Here is a 22,484-nt window from a genome sequence, read left to right as displayed (position 1 = left end):
GTCTGTGGACATGCGCCCGTGGGACGTGTAGTTCTCAGCGTTCTCAGTCTCGTGCCAACTTTTCTTTTTTTTTCTTTTTAAAGATTTTACTTATTCATGAGATACACAGAGGCAGAGACAGAAGCAGAGGGAGTAGTTGGCTCAATGCAGAGAGGCCATATGCGGGACTCGAACCCTGGGACCACAGGATCACGCCCTGAGCCGAAGGCAGATGCCCAACCGCTGAGCCACCCAGGCGTCCCTCGTGCCAACTTTTCAACAGTCGACCCCGCGGCCCGGGCACGAAGCACTCGAGTCCCACGAGCAGCGTGGAACAAGCACCCACTAGCGACAGGCGGGAGGTGAGTCGCCTTCCAGCCCTGACCACAAAGATCGCTGCCGTCCTGACCCCCAACGGAAGAAGGGCCTGGTCTTTTCATCCCTATGGGACGGAGGCCGGCTGGAGGTTCAGAAGCGTTCCTCGGGGGAACCGGAAATTGTGACTAGCAGGCAAGTTTGAGGATTCGGAGGTCGGCCCTCCTGTGGCGGCGACGACACCCACAGACCCCACCCAGAAGCACAGAGGCCGCAGTCTAGACTACACGTCCCCCCGTGCCCTTCGGCTCTGGCCCAGGCACAGGACACCGACGTCCCTGTGACAACCCAGAGCTTCCTTCCTGCACGCGACCATGGTCACCCGCAGCGCGGCCCCTGATTCTGTGCCCGGGCGCGGGGCCTGAATCCGCACACACAGGCCGAACCCCCGAATGACCAGGTTCCCGCCGGCCGCTCCCACCATGAGGCCCAGGAAAACCCACCTGCCGGGAGGGTCCGTGCCGGCCCCGCGGCCCAGCGCACACCCCGCCACGTGGCAACCCCCAGGGGCGTCACTGGGACGCTCCCTCAAGCGTGGGCCGCTGGCTACAGGCCACACGCCCGCCCCAGGCCGCGAACAGGCCGCACCACCGCCACGCTCACGGACGAGCTGGCCCCCGGTGACATCAGGGCCTCAGGCGGGGAACAGGCCCTTAGCAAGCGGATCATCCTCCGCAGCTGTGGGAAAAGCAAGCTCGCCACGACGTCTGAACGGTTGCTGCACCTGCCATCCGCTCCCCCCAAAGCAGGTTCCGATGAGAAGCTACGGGTGAGCAGCGCGGGCCGCACAGTCCATCCGCACGGCGCAGGGCCCGGGCAGCAGGTGTGCAGGGCCCAACCAGGGCGAGGCTGGGCCGCCTGGCGCGCAGTCGGCTAGGCGTGGGACTCGAGGTCAGCTCAGGTCCTGATCGCGGGGTCCTGGGATCAAGCCCTGCACGGGCTCCCTGCTCATGGGGCGGTCTGCTGCTCCCCCCACCCGCCTCTTTCCCCACTTGTGCTCTCTCTAAATCCTTAAGAAAAGAAATAAAGAGGGCGGTGGAGGTCACCTTCCTGACGTGCTGCAGGATCTGGAAAGAACATCTGTGAAGCAAAGGGATGTGCAAGAGAAGGTGGAGGTGGCTCTGGTGCATGAGCCGCGTCATCGCCTAGGGGTGGGGGGGCAGGGGCTGACAGCAGGCAGTGAGGACAAGCCCCAAAGAGGCCACCTCTCCTACCCATAGCTTCTCTAGGAAAACACAAGCATAAAACCTGTCTGAGGGCAGCCCGGGTGGCTCAGTGGTGTGACACCTGCCTTCAGCCCAGGGCCTAATCCTGGGGACCTGGGATCGAGTCCCACACTGGGCTCCCTGCGTGGAGCCTGCTTCTCCCTCTGCCTGTGTCTCTGCCTCTCTCCCTCTGTGTCTCTCATGAATAAATAAATAAGATCTTAAAAAAAAAAAAAACAAACCTGTCCAGTTCGAGAGGGTTCGCACAGGCACGCACATCCCCGTGTCTTCATGTGCGGTAACAGCCACAGGAATCCGGCAAACAAACTGCGAAGGAGCTGCCTCTGAATTTCTAGCAAACAGTCCTTGCACAACAGCCTTGTGTATTTTTCTGAATCTTTTAGAAAGATTTAAAGAGTCTCCCCCACCAATCATCACTTAAAGAGCTCCTCCGAGACTTCACTTTCATTCACACTATCGATCTGCTCAGAAACCCTTCTTTTTAAAAATGAGCATTCCTCTCATGACATGCAATTCGGTGCAAATAAATGAGATGTGAACAACCTGGGGGGAACCTCGTGGTGCCGGGGAGATGCCCCCCATGTGCTCCAACCTCCTCCATGTGCACCTGCGACAGGTGCTCCTCTCTGCCCAGAGCCGGAGCTTCGGGCAAGAGAACCGGTGGCATCAGGTGTGGCTACCGGCCACACACGCACCCTGGAGATCACCCGCTCGGCCCACATTCCCGCCACTTCCAGGACATCCTCTTCACTGCATCAGACGTCACGGCAAAGTGACGTGTGTGCTTGCAGCCTGCGCACATCCTCCGCGCCCCTTACACGTCTCACTCCGGGTCACTGCTGACTGGATTTGCACCACTGATCATGATTCCATGTCCTTTTTTATCATTATTCCATTTTCTGCTTGCACTTGATAACGTAGGTTTGTGAGGCAGACTTGCTAAGATCCTTTGGCGGGACGGAGAGCTCTTCGAGCAAGCTCAATCACTTACCGTTCCTACGGGAGAACTTTCCAGAACCACGGGGACAGAACGACTGTGAAACAGCACGCACCTGGGCCTGCACATTCCAGGGTTGTCTCCACCCAGCTAAGGAGATCAATTAAGTGGTGCCGGACATTGCATCCCGACCTGCTTGGGAGCTCACAACCTCAGGTGAGAGCCATGAAGGTAATGAGCCCTCAGGGAGTGGCCACAGCCCCGACGGAACCCGTGGAGCCAGACGGCGGAGGAAAATCACCTGTTACCACCAACGACACAAAAACTATTTTGAACCAACCCGCAATGAGAGAGACGCAGACATAGAGGTCGCCTTTAATCACGGCCTGGAAAGACAGTCTGTGCTTTCTCTATTTTCATCAGAACCGAATCTGTGGTGCACGTTCTTCTCTTTATTTTCTAGCTCGTGTGACCGCAATGCAGTTTTAAGAAATGGGAAAAAATGGATCCTCAGGAGGTTGGGTTCTACAAAAACGGATTGTTTTTAAAGAAAGATGCATGCCATTGTTCCTCATGTTATAGTCAAGAAAGGCCTTGTACCTTCTGATCTGTATCGTCTGGAACAAACTATCGAGGTCCAGCCTGGTCAGTGACCCCTCCACGTATCATAGGCCCAGACACCTCAGACGCTGGGTATATGGTGGGTGCCCGTAGAAACGAAGTTCACTTTGAATAGAAACCCCGGGATCCCTGGGTGGCACAGCGGTTTAGCGCCTGCCTTTGGCCCAGGGCGTGATCCTGGAGACCCGGGATCGAATCCCACGTCGGGCTCCCTGCATGGAGCCTGCTTCTCCCTCTGCCTGTGTCTCTGCCTCTCTCTCTCTCTGTGTCTCTCATGAATAAATAAGTAAAATCTTTAAAAAATAAAAAAATAAAAAATGAATAGAAACCCCGCAAGGCCAGGAGGGAACCAACTCTGAATTCTGGTTGGAGCCAGCTCTTCAGAATCACAAGAGCAGGGCAGCCCGGGGGGCTCAGTGGTTTGGCGCCGCCTTCAGCCCAGGGCATGACCCCGGGGTCCCGGGATCGAGTCCCACATCGGGCTCCTTGCATGGAGCCTGCTTCTCCCTCTGCCTGGGTCTCTGCCTCTCTCTCTGTCTCTGTCTCTGTGTGTCTCATAAATAAATAAATGAAATTTAAAAAGAAAGAATCACAAGAGCAAATGAAGTTAACATTCTTTTTTTTTTTAAGGTTTTATTTATTTGAGAGGGAGACAGAGAGGGCATGAGCAGGGGGAGGGGCGGAGGGAGGCACAGACTCTGTGCTGAGCCCCGACGTGGGGCTCGTGGCCTGAGCTGAAGGCAGATGGCCAACCGACTGAGCCCCCGCCCGGGCGCCCCTCAAGTCAACATTCTTTTAGTGAATCGTGGCTCAAGAATGGAGGGTTTTCACGTGACGCAGACCAACGGCACAGCGGGCACAGGGGTCCCCGGGAGGGCCGAGCCCTTCACAGAATGAACTCGGGCTGCTCGGGATGTCTTCTGGGTGGTGCCCAGCCTCGACACGGCCTGGGAAAACGGAGGGTCCATGGACCCTGAGTGCAGTACCGCTGGGTGGGATGATCAACACCCTGCACTCAAGGACTGTGAATTGCAGAAAGCGCCCGTCCGTGCACACGTTCACCTGCAAAGCTGACTTCCCGGAACCCAAGTCCTCTACTGCCACTAAACAGGCAGCTTTTACTTTCTCATGTGTGGACCTGAGAGAGGACTCCCCAAAGGTGGCAATATCGCTTAAAACAGCCCTGGTGATACCGACGGGAAAGACACAGCGGCTCTCGGGGACACGTCAGGCACTAGTCAGGGGGCCGGACCTCAGAGGGCGTCCCAGCAAACAGGCCTCCAAGAAGCGGAGAAAGCTGATGACGTCGGCTTCCATTTCTGAGCTGGGCAGGGTACGTGACGGGCTTATGGCCTTGCAACAGAGGAACTTAAAGCCACAGGAGGAGCTCTGCCCTTCCTGCACAAGGGACGCTCGGACGCCCTGCCGCCTGCCCTCCGGAGGTCTGTCAGCTGGGCCTGTGAGCGTGGCTGACACGCTGCGGCTCTCCTTTGCTTTCGCAGAGTCAGTAAAACCCACAACTAGAAGTCCTGTGTCTGGTCCAAGCAGGAATCTACGATTTCATTGAAACGCGTTGCTGGCGATCCCAGAGGTGGGGGTAGGCTGTGAAGGCCCAGTTGCCCAAATCGCAGGGTGCTGTCAACGTCAGCGCCTGACTCCCTGGGACTGCCTCAATCTTCCTTTCCTAGATGGGCATCGTGGGGTCCTAAAGGGCTATCGCACCCCATTCTTATTTATTGCAAACCGTGGTTGCTTTTAAGCTGCTCTTTCGGGATTAGAGGACGTCTTCCTCCCCTTCCCTGGGATGATACAGATGATCTATTAATTCTAGACCATATTAATGAGAAGTTGGCATGACTATTCTTAGACTTGGGCTATAACCAGACCCACTGTCTGGTCTGGGGGCTCTCCAGCTCTTGGGGGCTTTCCAGTCAACCCAGTAATTATGAGCCTACCTGTACGTGCTTGGGGAGTCACACAATTGCCAAGTGACTGAGGGCTTGGGACAAAGACTGACGCTCTTGCCTAAGACGTCAGGAGCTTCCTTACACTTCCTTACACACCACCGTGAATTAACCAGGATTTCTAGTTGCATTTACTTCAAGAAGAGCAAGACTTGGACGAATCAAACAACTCACGTACGGGATGGCTCCGATTCTAAATCATCCCCCACCAACATTCTTAGCTGTTTGCCCACTTAAAAAAAAAAAGGCCGTATTAGCATCTCGCCTTCCTTTCTCCAATGCATTCAGCAGTTTTCACAGGCTGCTTCAGGATGTAGGCTCACCTGTCCTATCAAACGTCAAACTGACGGTGGTTTAAACAAGAGCCGCTTCATTTCTGCCGCATGCACAGCACAGCATAGTGGCCCAGGGCGTGCACAGGATCTCCGTGATGGAGACACCTAAGCTCTTGGTATCTGTTTGCTCAGATGCTCCCAGACCACGCCGTACTGCGTGGTCTGAGACGTCTACTGCAGCCCCCGCGTGCCGGCCACGTAGAAGCCACAGGAAGGGGAGAGCGTGTCGGAGGGCCCCCCTCTCCCAGCCGTCGTGCCTACACGAGGCTGGAACCCAGTTCCACGGCCAGGCATAGCTGCAAGAGAGCCTGGGGCGTCCTTACACTCCCTCCAATCCTCACTATCCTCACTTCGGGCCGAGAAGGTGGGTAAAACGTCCTCATTTTCCAGATTACAAGGCCTACACCGCCAAGCGGCAGCTCCAGGATCAAAACCCAGGGTTGGCCGGCGCCAACGCACCGAGCCCCCAAGCCCCCGGCCGGGGCTTAGGTGAAAGCCCGCCCTACTGCTAACAAGAAGCGAAAGCCAAACACACAATTTCTCATCGTGTGACTGGTGAAGCTGGGGTAGGATGTGGGCCGGATTCGGCTGAAGGTAACACAGGGAGGAAGGTTTCCTCCTCCCCTCGAAACACACACACTCCAGAAGAGCATCCGGGCTTCGGCAGAGGTGTCCCGCCCTCGGTCCGCTCCTGTGGTAATGCTGCCGCGGCCTCCAGCTTAGGTCACCAACGAAACGAAGAAGTCCGGGAGCCATCAGCAGCCTTGAAAGCTTTTACATCTTTCCAAGTTTATCAAAATGAGTAAAGATCTTCGCTGCGATCCTACTGCCATCTTCCCCCGCTTCATGCCCACAACCGCCCCGACCTCCCCGAGTGCGGCACACACACGGATGTGTCGTAACGGTCCTTCCAGAACCTTCCTGACAAGGACTCCCAACCCCTAGCAGAGCTCCAGGCACCATTTCTAGCTCAGAGGACCGACCGGCAGGAGACAATCCAGCCACGCGCCACCGAACCCCAACCCCAGCCTCAGGGACGCAGCGGCTCTGGGTTCTTCCCCCCGTGGTGCCCGAGATGGAATTATCAGCTCCCGCTCTCGTCGCCCGTGCCAAGGTTTGCTGTGTGTCACTCTCCTGAGCACGTCTCCTCTTGCTTCGGCAAGCTCGCAGACCGCTCCTCGGGCTCGGGGTTCGTCGACGTGTGCGTTCCCCGTATGACGGAGCCCACATCTCAAAGCCTCCCTGGGCACAAATGAATGTGCCTCTCAAGGGAAGTTTCCAGACTATCTTACGATGGAGGACCTGTGAATATGTACGATTCGTGTTCAGCTGAATCGCTTTGGAAGGAAAGTTATCCGGGTGGGAGAGCACGAACGGGAGGAGGGGTGTCGGAGGGAGAGGGAGAAGCAGACTCCCCGCCGAGCAGGGGGCCTGGTGGGAGACTCGATCCCAGGACCCGGGATCATGACCTGGGCTGAGGCAGATGCTGAGCCGACTGAGCCACCCGGCGCCCCGATGGTAGGCATAACCTGAAGGTGCTCCATTGATAGGTGGGTTCATTTAAAAAAAAAAATTAAAGCATTCGCCTGCAGTCCAAGCAAAGCAGCACGATGACAGGTCACGTCCTGAGTCACAGAGCGGCTCTGCTTACAGCTACCCCGGAGGCCACATCACACGGGTAATTACTGTGTGACGCTCCCCGGGCTTCACCACACGCGGGCGGGTGCCCAGCTCCCGAGCACCCGTCTCTTCCCTTGAGGCGCAGCAGCCGGTTAGCAGGGGACTTGCGGGGGCTGCAACCTTTCCCTCTCCCCCCACCAGGCATCCCAACACAGTCCCTCCCTCCGAGGCAGCAGTTCACAGTCGGCCAAGCCCCCCCCCCCCCAATGCTGCCACAGCCACAGAGCATGGTCCTCAGCCGCGCTTGGAGGCCTTAGCCCCGTGGGTGATGATCGTCACGCCCAGGGCAGGCCAACGCGGCAAAGACGCGGCTGGGGTAGAGAAGAGAGCCTGGCCTGGCTTGGAGGCTCACGCGGCCTCCTTCCAAGGCCGTGCGTGCATCTGCGCCCCGCCCCAGGGCACTGGCTGTCCCCCCCCCCCCGACCGCCGCTCACGTGCACCTCCTTGGGGTCGGCGTCCACCCCGCCGTTTCCCAACTTCCGCCCCAGAGCGCTCCGTGAGCGGGAGCACCGCCGCGTGTGGATCCTGGTTGAAAGAGAAGCCTGCTGCAGAAATCGCGGGTTTTCACAGCGACCTTCTTCAAGCACTGCCGGCTGGTGCCCACCTCCGCAGGCCCGAAGCTGAGGCACCGCGCTTCCTCGGGCCGGGCTGCGCGGAACTGGCCTCCTCGGGGAATGACCAGCTCTTTGTCCCCCGTCTGAGTTACCAGCGACGTGGATGGAGCTCGTGATCTCCTCTTTCTTCAGACACGTGCTGGACATGCGTGCGGCAGGGGCGACTCTCGGTGACAGCCGTGTCTCGCTCCGGTCCACAGAGGCCTCGCGGCACTTGGGAGGGTCCGCGGAAGGGGCGGCCGACTCCTGATTTCAGCTCAGGCCACGACCTCAGGGCCGTGGGATCGCGCCCCTCGCGGCTCCACGCTCAGTGCAGAGTCTGCTGGAGCTTCACTCTCTTCCTGTCCCCTGCCCCACCCCCCTATGTTGTCCCTTTAGGTAAATAAATGAATTGTAAAGTTTTTTTTTTTTCCAAAAAGCACATAGAAAAATAAGGATGCACTTGAACAAAACGGTGCACCGTCATCCAGGACATGGAGCCGCACCCCAGGGCCCAGTCTGAGCCAGGGACAGACTCCGGCTCCCACAGCCTCCCTCCACTGGACGCCTTAGCTCCCGGCCTATGCAGCCACGGGGGCGGGGGCGGGGGTGGCCCTAAACAGAACGGGGCTAAGAACGTACGAGAGTGCGTTCCGGAGGGTCCCACGGACTTGTTGGAGACGAGCTATAATCTCACCTCCGACTGGATGAGTCAGAGGTGGGTGTATGACCGTTTCACGATTCACGGGGCTCATAAGATTAAAACAAACCACTTGGACAAGAGGCACATGCACGTCCTGAACCCGAAGCTCCTCCTGTGGACACGCCGCTCACTGCAAGGAGCCACGGGCAGACACCTCGCTTCCCCCAGAGACGTCGCTACTTGTACTCGGTGCAGAGCGACTGCGGCAGGATCCCCGCGCTCACGTGGGCTGAAGCAGTCCCGGGGAGGGGGCCGTGCCTGAGACACGAGCCTCACAGCCCTGATCCAAACCGGGAGAGCTCACAGGCCACCTAGAGCTGCCCGGCCAGGAAGGCGGCGGGCCGTTCTCCACCCTGGCCAAGGCCACCGCCACAGAGCCCGCTGCGTGCCCACCGCACAGGCCATGCCCGCGGCCCGGGTAGTCACAGGGATCCGCTCACCCCGGCAGAGGTGCCTTCACTCACAAGTGACCCGTTCTGGGCTGCTCCAGGCAAGGTTTAACCTGCATACTGTGATTGTTGACCACTTTTTCTTAAAAAGATTTTATTTATGCACGAGAGACCCAGAGAGAGGCAGAGACCCAGGCAGAGGGAGAAGCAGGCTCCATGCAGGGAGCCCGATGCAGGACTCGATCCCGGGACCCTGGGGCCATGCCCTGAGCAGCCCAAGGCAGATGCTCCACCACTGAGCCCCCGGGTGCCCCGTTAACCGCTTCCTGAAGACCTAGAGCATTAGCTAAACAGCGTGACCTATGAGACAAACCCGTGGCGTCGGCGCTGCTGGCCTCATGTCGCTGACAAAGCGAGAGGCGAAGAAAGCTGCCCGAGGCCACGGAGCCACTGGGTGCTGAGGCTGGGACGTGCAGCCAGGACTGGAAAACCCCAATCCCACGACCGTGCTGTGCTGCGCAGAGCGGACAAGACCGTGTTGACGCCTAAGCCAGGAGCGGCAGCGGCCCGGAGCGCCATCCTTGGGGACAGGCGTGCCCACCAAGACACCAGCACCCGTCGGCAAGAGACGCCAGCGCCCTGTGATTCTGCGAGGGGCGGAAGGAGCCAGATCAAAAGTCTCACCACCGATATCTTCTCAAATGAGAAACGATAAACGTTTCGTGAACATGCATATCCAGCAAACACCTCTTTCCTCTTTTGAGACGTTTTGAAATAAAGCCCCTAAATTCTCTGACATTCTTCCCAAGAAAAAGTGAGGCCCGCTGGCATTTTCCCCGCTCTTGAAATCTAGACGCCTCGGTCGCTCGCTGGAAATGGTTCCAGGCCCGACCTCAGGGACCCGGCAGCTCGTGACCAGTCCTTCCCCAGGTGAGACACACGACCGCGGCCTCCGTCGCTCACAGTTCCACGACAGAACAACGTTCCATCAGACAGTCCAACAGTCGTGGGAAGCCCGAAGATGAGCATATCATGCAGCCACGAAGCAACGCGCCCAAAGCGTGCCTTTGCCGTCGGGAAAATGCTCACGAGGGGAAAAAAAAAAAAATGAACGGTCTAGAAAACTGTATGTGTCATATACAGCGACTGGGCAGGAACCCAACTAAGGCGCTGGAGGACGGGCGCCCAGGGGCTCAGGGCGGGACGGGGTCCTGGGATGGGGCCCCTGCCCCACGGGGAGTGTCTGTTCCCTCCCCTGCTCATGCCCGCGCTCTCACTCTCGCACTTGCTCTCTCATCAATATACAAAATTCTTTTTTTTTTAAGATGTTATTTATTCATGAGAGATAGAAAGAGAGAGAGACAGGGGGGCAGAGACCCAGGCAGAGGGAGAAGCAGGCTCCGCGCAGCGAGCCTGACACGGGACTCGATCCCAGGACCCGGGGTCACGCCTTGGGCTGAAGGCAGTGCCAAACCGCTGAGCCACCCGGGCTGCCCCAATGTACAAAATCTTAAAAAAAATAAAAAGTACCAGAAGATACGATGTAACAGGATTGTTTTTAGGGTCCTAAGATCACAGATGGTCCTTTCTTCCTTCTACTCCTCGACCCCCCTCCTAGTTTCATTTCCCCAAGCGGCAGGCTGTCGCACGAGCGTGTGTGAGGTCACACCTGCCACGGGGCCTGCATCTGCCCGGGAGGTGGGGGGGAGGCCAGACAGCAGAACGGGGCGCAGGGCAGCAGACACCACGGCTAGCCGTTGTCACCAGCCCAGGGACAGGCCTCCCCGGGGCCCGCGTCCGGCGCCCGAGAGCACACAGACCCTTACCCTGGCTGGGGTACCTGGAGCGTGGCCCGCTGTGTGCAGGAGGGCGTCAGCCTCCCCGCAGCCTGAGCAGCAGACGCCCTGCGGAGCCACGCGCTGGGGAGCCAGGGGTCCCCGTGGTCCCGTCAGCCTCAAACACTGGCCAGTGGGGCCGCGGCTTCCACACGCGCTGCCTGCGCCGGAGACGCCCTTCCCAGGACGGGTCAGAGGGTGGGCGGCACGGGAGCGTTCGGCCCCCGACACCGTGCACCCCCTCACCCCGGCTTGCGAGGACCAGGCGGAGCATCTGCTCCCGGCTCCTGCCGGCACCTCGCAGGCGGGCCTGGGATGGGATCCGCAGACCCGAAGATCCGGGCGCCCGGGGGCTCGGTCCGCCCGGCGGCTCGGGGTTTCAGCCGCGTTCTGCTCTCAGGGTTGTGGGCTCGAGCCCCGCGGGCGCCTTGCTCGGCTCGTGACCTGCTAAAGACTCTCGCCGCCCGCGTGTCTCTGCCCCTCCCGCCGTCTGCACTCTCTGGCTCTACGGCAAATACAGTAAATACGAGTCTTTACAAAATGCTAAAAATCAGGGTTCCCTGCCCGCGGGATTGGGTGGTCATGGCTCGCAGCGCGGCGTCCCCGACGGGGCCCACGAGGCCCGTCGTCGTCCGTGCCCCCTCCCAGGGCCCAGTGGGCAGCCCTGCCTGTCGGTGACCCCACCGGGGGCGTCACCGCGTCTAACGGCGCGTCTCACCGCTCGGAGCCCGTCACCTGCCTCTGTTCAAGGCCGTGAGGGCCGCCCCAGAACAGAGCAGGAGGACAGACGTGAGAACGACACTAACTGCTATGACAGCCACAGTTTCAGGGGCTCCGGGGCCTCCGCCACTCGAAGCTTCACGTCGCACCTGCGTGGCTCGATGTCCAACAGCAACGCGCCAGGGAGTCCCGCAGTAGCAGCCCACGCGTCGGGTCCTCGTCGCTAAACGTGCACATCGTCCTCTTGCACGTGCGGGGGGGGGGGGGCCGCCTCCCAGCATCCCCTCCCCACCCCGTGGCTGGCGAGACACCAAACGGCCCTTGCTCGCCACGGATGGAGGACGTACCTGTCCTGACAAGGCGACCCTGGAGCCTGTCATGCACCCAGGGCCACGCGGCCGGGCCACACTCTCCGTGCGAGGTTGGCTGCGCTTCTGGAGGAAGTGAGGCTCCCGACGAGACATCAGAACACCCGGGGTGGGCCCGTAGCACCGGGTGGGGGACCCGGCTACCCACCACCTGACCGGGGTCACGCACTGTGTGTGCAGCATGCCAGCCTGTCCCCTGGGATTTTCCCCGTGTCGGATTCACACTGACCTCTACGTACCTGCCCAGCTAAGCCCCCAACATAGGAACTTGGAATGTTCCAAAGCTCGCATGTCCACGCTGCAGACCCCATGCCTCGTAGGGACCCGTCATGTCTGAGGTCCTCAGGCCCGCTCACAGAAGTGAATTAGCTTGTAAGTTCTCTGAGGGACACGGGTGGCCCTGTGCCCCCAGACCCCCCGCCCCAACCGCTCTACTGAGTGCGCAGCTCTGAGTGACAGCCAGCCCCCTGCCTCGGGGCTTCGCGGTGGCCCGGCCCAGTCTGTGCTCCCCCCAGCGTCACCGTGCTCCCCCCTCGGTGCCCCCTGCAGGCCGCTGCCCCTGTCCATCTCTCCCCGCACCCCCACATGGGGGCTCCTTCAAGTCGCAGCCTGAGGACCCCTCCCTGGAGAGGCCTGCCCCCTACATGTGCCACGTATCCCCCACATTATGGCTAAAACACACTTTTAGCCTGGTTACCTAAAATACTTTTTCCCTTAAAAACATGAAATTCTTGCCTTATTTTGTAACCCAGGAAGCGTCTGTCTCCACTGTTCAGACAGTTTGGCCGAGAAAGCAGGGGCCTCACCCGCCGCCCGGCGCAGCAGGTGGCTTGGCCGCCGCCCTCGGTGAACGGGTCAGAGCGGCCCGTGAGCGTGTGGACGCAGGGGCGGCCCGTGGAAGTACTTCTGTCCCAAGACGCGTCCCCAGCTCAGCCGCGGCAGCCCGGGGTCCCCTGCCCGGCACCTGCGGCGGGACATACCTCGGCTGCTGGGGCCTCCCCCATGCCTGTCACGCGGCACACCCGAGGGCTGCCTGCTGCCCCCCAGGGACACGCAAGGTGAGGCGGGCCGGGCCCCACGTGGGGAGCCCGCACTCCGCGACCCGGCTCTCGCCCTGGGGACCGGCCCCCACTCTCCCCTCCTGTCAGCACCCAGCGCTTCCTGCCTGGGGGTCCACCCTCCTTACCCCGTCCAGGACGGCATCCCTCACACCCGCTCCCCTCAGCTCCCGACCTTGACGCTGGCATGGAGTCTCTGGGAGTTCTTACCACGTGCATCTATTTCTGGCAACGAGATAAACAGCGAGGAGGAGGATGAGGAGGAGGAGGGGGAGGAGGGCAGGAGGAGGGGGAGGAGGAGGAGCGGGAGAAGGGGGAGGAGGACAGGAGGAGTGGGAGGAGGACGGGGATGAGGGGGAGGACAAGGAGGGAGGAAGGGGAGGAGGGGGAGGATGAGGACAAGGAGGGAGGAGGGGAAGGAGGAGGAGGAGAGGAGGACAAGAGGAGGGAGAGGAGGAGGGGAGGAGGAAGAGAAGGAGGATGAGGAGGAAGAGGAGGACAGGAGGAGGGGGAGAGGATGGGAAGGAGGAGGGGAGGACGAGGACAAGGAGGGAGGAGGGGTAGAAGGGAGGCAGCGGGAGAGGGGAGGGGGAGGAGGAGGACAAGGAGGGAGGAGGGAGGGGAGGAGGGGAGAGGAGGGGGAAGAGGAAGGGGAGGGAGGAGGAGGGAGATGGAGGATGAGGAGGAGGCGGAGGAGGACAGGAGGAGGGGGAGGAGGATGGGGAGGAGGAGGGGAGGACGAGGACAAGGAGGGAGGAGGAGGAAGAGGGAGGCAGCAGGGGAAGGGGGAAGGGGAGGAGGAGGAGGAGAAGGAGGGAGGAGAGGGAGGAGGAGGAGGGGGAGACGGAGGAGGAGGACAAGGAGGGAGGTGGAGGAAGAGGAAGGGGAGGGAGGAGGGAGGAGGATGAGGAGGAGGAAGAGGACAGGAGGAGGATGGGGAGGAGGAGGGGAGGACGAGGACAAGGAGGGAGGAGGGGGAAGAGGGAGCAAGTGGGGGAGGGGAGGAGGAGGGGGGTGCTCTGGTGCACCCACAGTCAGGCCTGCTGTGCCGGGGCTTCTGGGCCTGCGGTTTCCCCTGGCTTCCAGGACTACACTCGGACTTCGCTCCCCACCTGTTACAGAGCCCTTCCGGTCACCAGGCTGCAAAACGTGACCAAAGTAACACAAGGAAGCCTGAATGTGAGATTCAACCAGAAGCTGCGGTGTGGGGCGTGGGGCGTGGGGCGTGGGGCACTCGGGCTGGGGCGGTCAGCAGCCGGCGACGGCCACAGCTGCTCCTCCTGCAGACGCGGCGCCGGGGGCCTTGTCCAACCGCATCCAAGCTCCCATTTAGCAGGAGTAAGGTTCCCTCGCAAGTGAAACAGCTTATTTCCTGGCCCGGCCCTAGGCCTCCCCTGTGCAGTCCCCCTTCTAACTCTCCGCACAGATGGTGGGAAAAGAAAAGTATGAGGCAAAACAAAGCATGTTGCGTAGAAAACCACCAGCTGTTCCAAGCTGGTATTTATCTCAGCAAATAAAAAGGTGGGGGCAGGGATGGGCCTTCATCACACTTCAAAGGAGTGAGAGCGAGTTCCCCATTTTTCAGAAAATATGTCAGTCGTCCTTGGAAATCCCTATTAGCAGCCGCGCGTACACCGCACCCCCTTACACATCCTGCGGCTCTTCGTTTTCTCGGTTTATCCTTTGTAACCAGTAAAACATTCTTAGGAAAAGATCTCACGTGTGTTGACTTTTACACCCAAAACGGCTCTTTCATAATTATTTATGATCACCAAAAACCACTTGCTCCGTAACTGTGATGACGCTACAAGTCACCGACGCCGTCTGCGAGCTTCTGCGAAGTCTCCCGCTAACCCCCGAGCCCACCAGGCGCTAGGAATTCACCGCAGGTGCGAGAGGGCTTTATGAATACATCGCACTCAACGACTGTTTCTTATGAAAACGCTTGTGCTGTGCAGGATTCTGTGCAGAGAGGAGGCGGGGACGCCGGGACGCAAGGGAAAAAGAGAAAATCCTGCTTCCGGAGATGTCCACGTGGGGGAAAACAGAGCTAACGGTATGTCAGCCCGTCAAGTCACAATCTGGCGTCTACATTTCTCTGAAAATGTCTCCTTTCCCCCTTAGTCCGGGTGGTCCCAACGTAGGCCCAGTTACAAACGTCATCTTCAAGGCCTTGACCTGACGTCTGCTTTTACAGGGAAAGTTGTTTCATTATTAAATCAAGTGTCAACTGAATGTCCCCTTTAGTGTTGTAGGAAGGAATCTGGATGAAAACAAGGACTAAAAACCTAAAAAGAGTCCTTTAGGGTCACGAGTACGAGTGACCACGGTCAACACGCTTGCACATGCACAGACACGGATGCACACGCACCGCAGACCGTGGCGGGGAAGGATGCCCACTGGGAAGTCTCGTCCGGTGGGCGTGCAGCTGACACACCACGCGACGCTGGGGTCAGGCGGACAGCACAGTGCGTGGAGGCCCCGCGGCTCACCCACGGGCGGCTCCCGTCACCACACGACGCCCGGACCGGGTACCTGCGCTGTGCCTTCCAGACATGCTGACCTCGCATAGGACAACAAATGCTTGGGCCTTCCTGTTCCTGAAAACGTAATCCTAATCCCAGTTAGTACTTTTTCTGACAATAAGATTGTCATTTAACCCCTTCCCCCCACTTTTTTTTAAAGACCACTTCTTAGAGACGCAGAGAGCATGCGAGCGCATGGGTGCGCACGTGCGGGGGGCCGCGGGGGAGAGAATCCCAAGCAGACGTGCCGCGGGGCGTGGAGCCCACGGGCGCTGGTCCCAGGACCCCGAGACCACGCCCTGAGCGAGAGCAGGAGTCGGACGACCCACCGCTGAGCCCCCGTCCCCACAGCTCCCGCCATCGCACCGAGTCCCGGCGACCCTGCTGCGCAGTCGGGACCCACACACAAGGGCTGCGGACACAGCCAGGGGGCGACGCGGGGCCCCTCCCCTGGTGCGGGTGCGCGGGAGTCACTGCCGCTTCCTTGCCGGCTCCGGCTCCGTCCTCCCCCTCAGGAGCCCCGACGCGCTGCAGGTGGGGGCCCAACGCCTCCCATTTCCCAAGAGAAGCGCGGTGGCGGGACCGAGGGGAGCCGTGGCAAAACGGGAACGTCAGTCTAACCCGGCATGTTCAAACACTTGACACAACGTTCCCCAGCGTGGATTTCCGGCAACCGTCACGTAAAGTCAAAAATCAAAGGCCAGGGAATCAAACTGAACGACTAAACGCAGGACTTTACTTCTTATTTTATACTTTAATAGGATCCCTTCCACTCCTAGTAGCCGTTTACCGTAGGAATAGACGTAGACACACGAGCACACTTCACATCCGCCACTATAATTATCGCTATTCCAACATTCTAGGCGGTAGACGGGGAAACACGGGTAAAGTCTCAGGCCACCCCCTTCCTCATTCAAGAAAAACACTTACTTGCGTATGTTTCTAAGCGTCTATTAAGCCAAGTTTACGTTTCCCGCTTCACGCTAAAGAGAACTCGGTTTCCTGGAAATGAGGGGTTGCATTCTTCCTTCTTTAACTTCAAACTACTTTTGAAATTAGTGATAAGGTCTTTAAAAAGACAACCAGCCCATAAAACAGACTCGAGAACAAGTCAACATAGATCGGAATTACCTTTGGCCTGGTCCAGTGTCGTCACCTTCAGGCATTTCTGTCCTGTAAGAACAATGAGCGAGTGGACGGGGCTGCGGCACCCGTGCGCCACCGGGACTTCACTCGCCAGCAACAATGAGGAGGGAAGGTTCCCGGGCGTCACGTCCTCTCCTTTGCGGACAAAAAGCTCTCCCCCCCTTATTCAGAAAGTAGGTGTTTACAAACTTCCAGAGCACCTGCCTGCCTTGAATGAAGCCGAGCGCCGGGTTATTATGACCGTCCCCTTCTAAAAATAAATAGGTCACCTCTTACTCCCGGGACCGTGAGGGCCGCTGGGAGCAAGCATTTTCTCCCCAGTGGTGTGAGAAGGTGTCACCGCCCAGCTATTAACCTTTATTGGGATGACTTCACGTAGACCTGCCCACTCTTTCTCTTTCCTTCTTTTTTTTTTCCTCCTTCCCCCCTGGCATGACAAGGCACCCACGGAAGGGCGGCCTACAGCCTCAGCCTGGCCTATCGGATCTCCGACTCGCAGTGGGAGGCTGGGGCGGAGCGACACGGGCCGTGCGTGCCAGGGCTGGGAGCCTTGTTTGTTCTGAGAGTGCTCAGCCACCCAGCAAAACATCGTTGACTCAAAAGGAAAAACACACACGCCAAGAAACAACTGTGTTTTCAGGGACACTGTTTTGCAAGAAAATCCTTCTGTGGGTCATCTAGATTTCCCAACCCGGAGTGAGTGTGCACACAGGCGAGTCCGTGTGCTCCGCTGGGCAGCAGGGCTTCTCCCGCGGACCTCCCTCTGTCATCAGGGAGCAGCCTGACGCTGGCACGCGGCCGCGCTGTGTGCCTGGGATATTTTTATAGCCTGGCTCATCACCACATACGAGTCACCAGCCACCCAGTACCCTCAGTGGCTGCAGCTCCTAAGAGCAGGACACGATCGCTTCAGCTCTTCTTGCTTCCAAAGAGGCTACAAGAAGGTGGTCAAAAGGTACAAAGTTCCAGTTAGAAAATAAGTCTGTCCTGGGGATGCAAAATGTATGGCTTGGTCACTGTGGCCAACAGCACCGCACCTCGTATTCCAGAGGTGCTGAGCGGGGCCCCGGGGGCTCAGCGGTTGAGCGTCTGCCTTGGGCTCAGGGCGTGACCCCGGGGTCCCGGGATCGGGTCCCACGTCGGGCTCCCTGCATGGAGCCTGCTTCTCCCTCTGCCTGGGTCTCTGCCTCTCTCTGCGTCTCTCATGAATAAATAAAATATTTTCTTTAAAAAAAAGGTGCTGAGGAAGATGATCTTAAAAGTTCTCATCACAAGAAAATAATTGTTACCGTGTGTTATTACGGGGATCACTTTCCAACGCACTCGGGTATCACATCCCTGTGCCGTGTGCCTGAAACTAATGTACTAGGTGTTAGTTATATCTCAGCAAGAAAAGGAAAGTACACCTTCCTCATTAAAAAAAAAAAAAAAAAAAAAAAAAAGGCTAAGACAAATACGGCTGAGACTCTTTCAAATACCCTAAAAGCTTTGTATGACAAGTTAAAATGACTTTTTTTGCCCTGATTGGGAATGTCAGGTAAAGCCGTAAGGAACATCTATTTATTAGGAAACAGGACACTTTTCTTTTAAAAACGTATGCGTTGGGATCCCTGGGTGGCGCAGCAGTTTGGCGCCTACCTTTGGCCCAGGGAGCAATCCTGGAGACCCGGGATCGAATCCCATGTCGGGCTCCTGGTGCAGGGAGCCTGCTTCTCCCTCTGCCTGTGTCTCTGCCCCCCCCTCTCTCTCTGTGACTATCATAAATAAATAAATAAATAAATAAATAAATAAATAAATAAATAAATAAATAAAAATTAAAAAAAAATAAAATAAAAAATAAAAACGTATGCGTTCCATCATCGCTACACAGCAATGCGTATTTAGCGTACGTCTTACATTTACACGTGTGATTTCTAGCGCATTGAAGAATTGACTAGGTGTCATTCTGTATGTTGGTGAATTGAATTTAAATCAGAAAAAAAAGAATAAATACTAAATAAATAAATAAATAAATAAACAAATAAATAAATAAATAAATAAAATAAAGCAAGCTGAGATGGAATGCTAAAAAAAAAGGAAAGAAGGCCAGACGGCCCGGGCCCTGCCGTGTTTCAGACCGTGTGACACGTGCACGTGGTCACTGTGGCTGTTCGCTTCAACCTCGCTCAAGACCTAAAGCTCCGGACCCCGGGTCCGACGTCCAGTGGGCGCAGGTGCTCCACCCCGGGAGGCAGACCCTGACGGCGCGGGCCCAGGGGGCGGCTGTGCAGGCCCAGGTCCCACCCAGGGGCCCCCCGCCCGGGACACAGCCCCGGGGGAGGCCACCGTGGGGTGTGGGAGCCGGCCAGGGCCCAGAGGGATGCAGCAGTGACCACACTGTCATGGTCGGACGGCCCTTCAGCCCACGGGCACTCAGGACGGGCCCCCCGCGAACACAGCCGCGTGCGTTAGCTCACGGGTGCCACGCGGGCCCCCGGGTCCCCGTCCGCGGGCGTGTGTTGGGTTCTGCGACTCATGAGGACGAGGACGGGAGCAAGGGCGGCCGGGGTAAGGGGACCCTCGGGCCGCGCGGGGGCTGTGACACCGCGGTCACTGGCGCCCTGCAGTCCCGGGCATCCCACACGAGGACTCAGCACGTGCACGCGGGGCCCCGAGGCCCGGCCGCCCACCACTCAGACGCCCGCAAAGTGAGGTGACCGGTGAGCACAGGTGGGGACACACCCCAGCGCCCGGTGTTCTTGGCACTCCTGCAGCTGAAGATGCAGCACGGCCACGCGTGCAGGCGACAGCTCCCGGGACTGGTCCCCAGGCACTTCCACCGCAGGCTCTGTGTGCATCGTCCTCCCGGATGCGCTCGCACTTTTAGCGACGCACACTAGACACTTCCCCTGTTTTGTGCTTTAGTCCTAGACTCTGTGAGCTGAGAAAGCCACTGCCGCTCCAAAGCTGGTCACCGACCTTTCTTGGAGCTGCTGCTTCTTTTCACATAATCACCGGTCTGAGTTTTTTCTTCCCACTCTCCTATAACCGCTTAGGCTAAGGCTCTGGAACATTCTATCACAGACACTAGGAGGGACTCTCCCTTTCTTGGAGGCCACAAGGCAGTGTCAGCAGAAATGGCCAAGTTGTGGGTGCGGGTGTCACTGGTGGACAGAAGATGATGACTAAGCCAGGAGAGGTACCTGTCGCTAAGCTGGCCTAACAGAATTCTCGCTGAAGGCAGGCCAGGCCGACGGGACATCACCGGGGGGTGCCGGGTGAGGAGGAATTCGGTCAGAGACGGCGGGTGACCAGACACTAAGGGGGACGGATTCTCGCCAAACTGACCTGACGGGATTCCTGCTAACACTGGGTTCTCGAGGGGGCACCTGGCAGGTGACTCTCCATCTCAGGGCTGTGAGTGCGAGCCCTGGGTTGGGTGCAGAGATGACTTCAATAAACACTTAAGAAAAAAAAAAAAAACCCAAACTGGGTTCCTGAGAACATGCCCAAGGGTATAGCCTAGCAGCCGAAGAGCTCAGAGGAGGCGGACCAGCATTTGATCGAAGAGCGAGTCTTGTCACCTCCTAAGAATAAGCACATTTGGATTTCTTCTCTCGGCGCTCACCGCTACATCGCGAGTGGACCCTCTGAGCCACAGCATCCAACACGGCAGCCGCCGAGCACAGGCCTGTGGCTGGTGCAGACGCTGAAGACGCGGGAGAAGAAACAGAACGTGAAACATCCCATCGCTAAGTTTCATATTGACCACGTGTGGAAATGATAATATTTTGGGCGTATCAGTTAAATAAAATATTAAAATTAATTTCACCTGTTTTTTTTTTAATTTAATGTGGCTTCTGGGAATTTTAAATTATGTACGTAGCTCGCATTGTATTTCTAGTGGTCTGTATAGCTCTAGGGCCTTGATTCTCTACCTCTCTGCCAGAATTGGTTTAAGTTAGACACAAAACAAGTTACAGTGAGATGCGACTGGCTGGTAACACAATCTTACCAACTGTCTCAGAAACATTTCCAGAATCGCTGTTTTTGGCCAGGGAGGGGGGTGGAGAGAGACAGGGAGGGAGGATCTACAGCCAGCGTGGAGCCCGAGGCAAGGCTCAACCTCAAGATCCTCACATCATGACCTGAGCCCGAACCCAGGATCGGATGCTCAACCGACGGAGCCACCCAGGTGTCCCCTGGAAAAGCGGGGAAGGGTAGAGATTTGCAAAAAGACAACGATTAGGACGGTATTAAGCAGAGTCCCTGAAGCATTTGCTCCGTATGCTACTGTCTTCTGCATCCCACCTTCCCTCCAGCCTCTGGGGACAAGAACAAGATCCCGTAAGTAACTCCTTCAAGGCCAGGCTCCATCCTGAGTTCTCCATTCCCTTCGCTCTCTTCTCCAATATGTGCCACCAATTATCCCATCTCCTCCGTTTTTTTTTTTTTTAAGATTTTATTTCTTTACTTAATTTAATTAATTAATTTATTTATTTATTTGAGACAGAGCATGAGCAGGAGAGCAGACTCCCCATTAAGCCGGGAGCCCGATGTGGGGCTCGACCCCCGGGCCCTGGGATCGTGACCTGAGCTCATGGGAGACGCTTCACCGACTGAGCCACCCAGGCGCCCCAACCCATCTCCTTGCTGGTTCAGGACCCTCTCGAATTCTACTGGCTCTTTCCTTCAGGCACAAACACATCCAGGCCTCTTCCAGAGACCACGTCAGTGACCACACATCTCCTTCTAGTTACTGATCTGTCTTCTGTCCTTTACGGCCGAAGGCCCTGACCCGTGGCCTGTGGTCGTCACTGCTCACCAGTGACAGCCTACCTTCTGCCCCCACCACGACCCTGGCACCGCTCTTCAAACGCAGCTGATGCTTACTATTCATCTCATCTGACGAGGCCTCCTGGCGGCACCTCACTGCGGCCCACTTCCCTCTGCCCTGGTGCCAACCCCATGCCCGGCTCTAAGCTCCACTTTTTGTGCCCAACTCCAGCTTCTCTCAACGTTGCTTCTTGGTCTCTCTAGGTGGCCCTCTTCTGGCTGGCTCTCCGACGCTGGTGACCTTGAGGGCAGGGCTGCCCCACTCTTGGCCCCTCTAATCCGCAGGCCAGGGCTGCCCCTTGAACCTGCTCCCAGGTGCTGCTGATGCTGTTGGCAGGGAACCCACACCTTGAGAGCACGGACAGCGTGCTCACTGCCCCCTCCCGTTTCCTGCTATACGATCTCCCGAGGAAATCTCTCTTCCCAGATTCTAACCCCCACTTCGATGCCCAAACCCATATTCCGTGCCACACACACCCCAGAATTCCAAGCTCACGTCCTACCGCCCACCAGCTGTGGCACACAGGAGCTGCCTCTAACTAGCTCATGGCAACGGTTCCTATCCCTTCCCTCCCGTGTTCAGTGATATAAAGTAGGTAGTTTGAGTCAGTCACGGTGGTGGCATTTACACCACGGGCGCTGGCAAATCAGCCATCTCATCACTACCCACCGTGAGTTGTTCAAAATTTACCCCCACACCACCGATTTCTAACCACCTTAACCTGTGCTACATTAAGCAAGGAGGCCATTAGATCGAGATGGTTCTCACGCTCTAGCATCCTGCCCAAATGCAAGCCTAAGTGCCTCACGGCTGACCTAAGGATGGCCAATCACGAGCAGCCAGTAGACCTTCCCAAATAAGGCAACCACTTGCCCTATCGTCAATCAAATAATTGCCTTGCTTGGCTTCTACCAGAGTCTTTGCCCTGGCTCTGTCAGGGGCGTGCTCCTAACCACTTCCAGCTTGGTGCCACCTGATTCAAACCGATTTTGGGGGCACATAAACTCTTACAATGTATAATGTGCCTTGGCTTATCCTTTAACTCCTGGAGGTCCCACAGGGATCTCCAAAAAGCAGATCCAAAGAGGACCCACCATCTCTGCAACTTGCCCCTCCCTGAAGCTTTTCTATTTCTTCTCCCATTTCTTTCCTTTTTAAGAAAAGTAACCCCTCATATCATTCTCAACCCCTGTATTCTGATGCATTTTCTCCAT

The 22,484-nt window shown here is 57.7% G+C and overlaps 1 protein-coding gene across 6 annotated transcripts in view; it reads right to left on the bottom strand.

Moving 5' to 3' along the window:
• The window catches only part of RETREG1 (reticulophagy regulator 1), a 121,294-nt gene that overhangs the window by 24,102 nt on the left and 74,708 nt on the right, over window positions 1–22,484 (bottom strand). The window contains exon 1 of one of the 6 annotated variants that reach the window (XM_072825059.1): window positions 16,440–17,892. The exons of 2 other annotated variants lie outside the window; for them this stretch is intronic. In XM_072825059.1, the coding sequence (XP_072681160.1) occupies window positions 16,440–16,474 (35 nt within the window). In that variant the 5' untranslated portion in view covers window positions 16,475–17,892. Of the gene's footprint in view, window positions 1–12,911; window positions 13,855–16,238; window positions 16,417–16,439; window positions 17,893–22,484 lie in introns of those variants that run through there. 3 more of the 6 variants (XM_072825061.1, XM_072825062.1, XM_072825060.1) reach the window with 3 other exon arrangements.

Source organism: Canis lupus, chromosome 4 (assembly GCF_048164855.1).
Source record: "Canis lupus baileyi chromosome 4, mCanLup2.hap1, whole genome shotgun sequence".
Lineage (NCBI taxonomy): Eukaryota > Metazoa > Chordata > Mammalia > Carnivora > Canidae > Canis > Canis lupus.
The sequence above is the reverse complement of the archived record's forward strand: the minus strand, read 5'-3'. Positions and strand labels throughout refer to the sequence as shown.